Source organism: Populus euphratica, unplaced genomic scaffold, assembly GCF_000495115.2.
Source record: "Populus euphratica unplaced genomic scaffold, PopEup_1.0 scaffold506.1, whole genome shotgun sequence".
Classification (NCBI taxonomy): Eukaryota; Viridiplantae; Streptophyta; class Magnoliopsida; order Malpighiales; family Salicaceae; genus Populus; species Populus euphratica.
In genome coordinates this window covers 136,728-139,311 of record NW_011500385.1, presented here as the reverse complement: position 1 = coordinate 139,311, position 2,584 = coordinate 136,728, and the positions used below count along the sequence as shown (strand labels likewise).

Below are 2,584 nucleotides of genomic sequence, written 5' to 3'. Positions count from 1 at the left end.
TAGGATCGGCCATGCTTGCCTCCCCTGGTTCCGCCCGCTGGGCACCATGGACGTGCCGACAGAAAAGATCCCAATGAGAGAGTGTTTAACGTGTTACGTTATGGAGCACATCCTGGAAGAGTGGATAACGCACTGGTTTAGTATTTTGGATCGTAAGTACTAATTAAGCTAAGCAGGAAGCAAAGTTTGATTACAAGGGTACAAGTATTCATGGCATTAATAGCATATTTATGGCATGAATTTAATTGTGTTAGAAGAAATACACATTTGATAATTAGGGGTTTAAGCTATAATAATTTGTGGCATATACATCTGAACTTGCCATTGATTTTCTCATAAAGAAAATTTGGTGAAATTGATTGAATTGTGGGTTTGACCTTTGCGGTCTTTTATCCGAGCATGGAAGGCTGCATGCAATTATCGGGGAAAGGCAAGGCTACTTATCCCCAAGGGAACCTTCTTGATAGGGGCAACTATCTTTCAGGGACCATTAAGGTTCAAATTGCAGTAACTCTGAAAGCTGTACCAGACCCTAGCAAGTACGAAGAAGATTTCTAGATCTTGTTTGAAAACATCAATGGCTTCCTGGTTACTGGTACCGGCATTGTTGATGGCCAAGGCAATGCTGTCTGGAAATACAATGTCAGCGACGGTGGCGCCAAGTTCCCTAGTGTAAGCAACAAAATTATCTTGACATACATGCACTAACTAATTATTAATTAGAGAATGTTGGGATTAATCGCATTTTCATAATGATTCTTCTTTTTATTTTATTTGGGGTGCAGTCTACAAATTTCAATCAAGTAGTCAATGGGGTTATAAGACAGATCACCTCTCTGTCAATCCCACGGGTTTCCATATCCATCGTTCTGTCCCAGAACATCAAGGCCAAAAATGTTTGTTTATTTGCCCCTGACGACAGCCCCAACACTGATGGAATCCATATAAGCCAATCCAATCAAGTACATGTATCGAATAGTGTCATTGGCACCAGCGATATTTGCATGGGCATCATACATGGATGCACCGATATCCGCATCAGAAATATAACCTGTGGCTCTGAACGTGGTATCAGGTAATTAATTAATATCTATCTATTCAATGTTCCAGCTGCACACGCGCACACACTTTAAGTCAGTAATTATGCATTTGTAATTAACTCGTGTAGTAACCTGCAGCTAATAAACTTGTAATTCACAGTTCCATATGTTAGAGACCACATCAGCAAAGGGTCCTACAGCGTCCACTAACACAACAAATAAATAGCAAGGCCAGCATCACACCAGCAAAATAACAGCAGCAACAAACATCATCAACAGCATGCTATGCAGCATAAATCAAGCAACAAATAAACAGATTACTAGTACCACACCAGCAGCACAAACGTGCTGCAACCAAATCAATTCTGTTTTGATTAATTAGTTAAAGGCGCCTCCATCATAAGAGACAAAATAGTTTATTAAGATTAATAGTATATAAGCAATACTATACATGACTATTATTCTTTGAGCTAAATGCAAATAAGCTTCTCAAATCCTTCGTGTAAAAGTTCTCTTCATCATTTACTTTCTCCTTCAGTTTGTTACATGGTATCAGAGCAATAGAGAGCTTTATCCATAGAGGCTTCATTGGAAGATCAATCTTCTCCAAACACACCATATAACTCAAACACCAACCATACACAAAATGCTAATCAATATTTGAACCTTCACAGTCACAACAATCCCTTTCGGTTAGATACTGGTGACAATCCAGCCATAATTTTGGTCACAGACTTACTCACTGGCGACAACTATGCAACCTGGTCTCGTGCAATGCGAAGAGCTCTTCGTGCCAAGAACAAATTAACATTCATCACAGGAACTATCATCCAGCCAACTGATCAAGAAGATCCTCTCTTTGATTTGTTTGAACGATGTAATGACATGGTGGTTTCATAGCTCCAGAACTCTATCAGCAACTCTATCAGGTTCAACATAGCATTTGTCGATAGTGCTCGAGATGTTTGGCTTGACCTACAGGACAGATTCTCTCATCAAAATGGCCCACGCATTTACCAGCTGCGAAAGAGTTTAGCTAACCTTTCACACGAAACTGATCCTGTAAGTGTTTACTATGGCAATCTCAAAACCCTTTGGGGTGAAACATTGATCTATGACCCCATACCACCTTGTAGTTGTGGCACTATGAAGACTATATCTGAACATTATCAACGTGACTGTGTTTTTCAATTTTTGATGGGTTTAAACGACTCCTATTCTCCCATACAGGATCAAATCATGCTGCTTGACCCCATCCCCACCATTACTCGAGTTTTCTCTATCATACAACAGCAAGAACGCCAGCATCAGCTTACCTCTAACTCCACACAACATACTGCTATGGCTTTTGCCATTAGAAAACCCTCCTCCTTCATCACCAAATTTCCATCCCATTCTGAATACAAAAAGGAAAGAACCTACTGCACTCACTGCAAAATTATCAGACACACTTGAAACTTGCTTCAAAGTTGGCAATACTGAAGCCCCTATATGTTCACATTGCAACTTCACTAGCCATATAGTAGAAAAATGTTACAAGTTGA

The 2,584-nt window shown here is 39.9% G+C and overlaps 1 protein-coding gene across 1 annotated transcript; it reads left to right on the top strand.

Moving 5' to 3' along the window:
- Positions 1–399: 399 nt before the first annotated feature.
- On the top strand, positions 400–1,940 carry LOC105114277 (polygalacturonase ADPG2-like). The gene is made up of 4 exons (XM_011010782.1): positions 400–535; positions 620–672; positions 786–1,075; positions 1,715–1,940. The coding sequence occupies exons 1-4, from the start codon at positions 400–402 to the stop codon at positions 1,938–1,940; spliced, it is 705 nt and encodes a 234-aa protein (XP_011009084.1).
- The last annotated feature ends 644 nt before the right edge of the window (positions 1,941–2,584 follow it).

Coding starts and splice junctions, on each gene's coding strand:
- LOC105114277 (XM_011010782.1), top strand. CDS start 400: ATGGAAGGCTGCATGCAATTATCGGGGAAAGGCAAGGCTACTTATCCC. Junction 536..619: donor GAAAGCTGTACCAGACCCTA/GCAAGTACGAAG, acceptor TTGATGGCCAAG/GCAATGCTGTCTGGAAATAC. Junction 1,076..1,714: donor GGCTCTGAACGTGGTATCAG/GTAATTAATTAA, acceptor GAACCTTCACAG/TCACAACAATCCCTTTCGGT.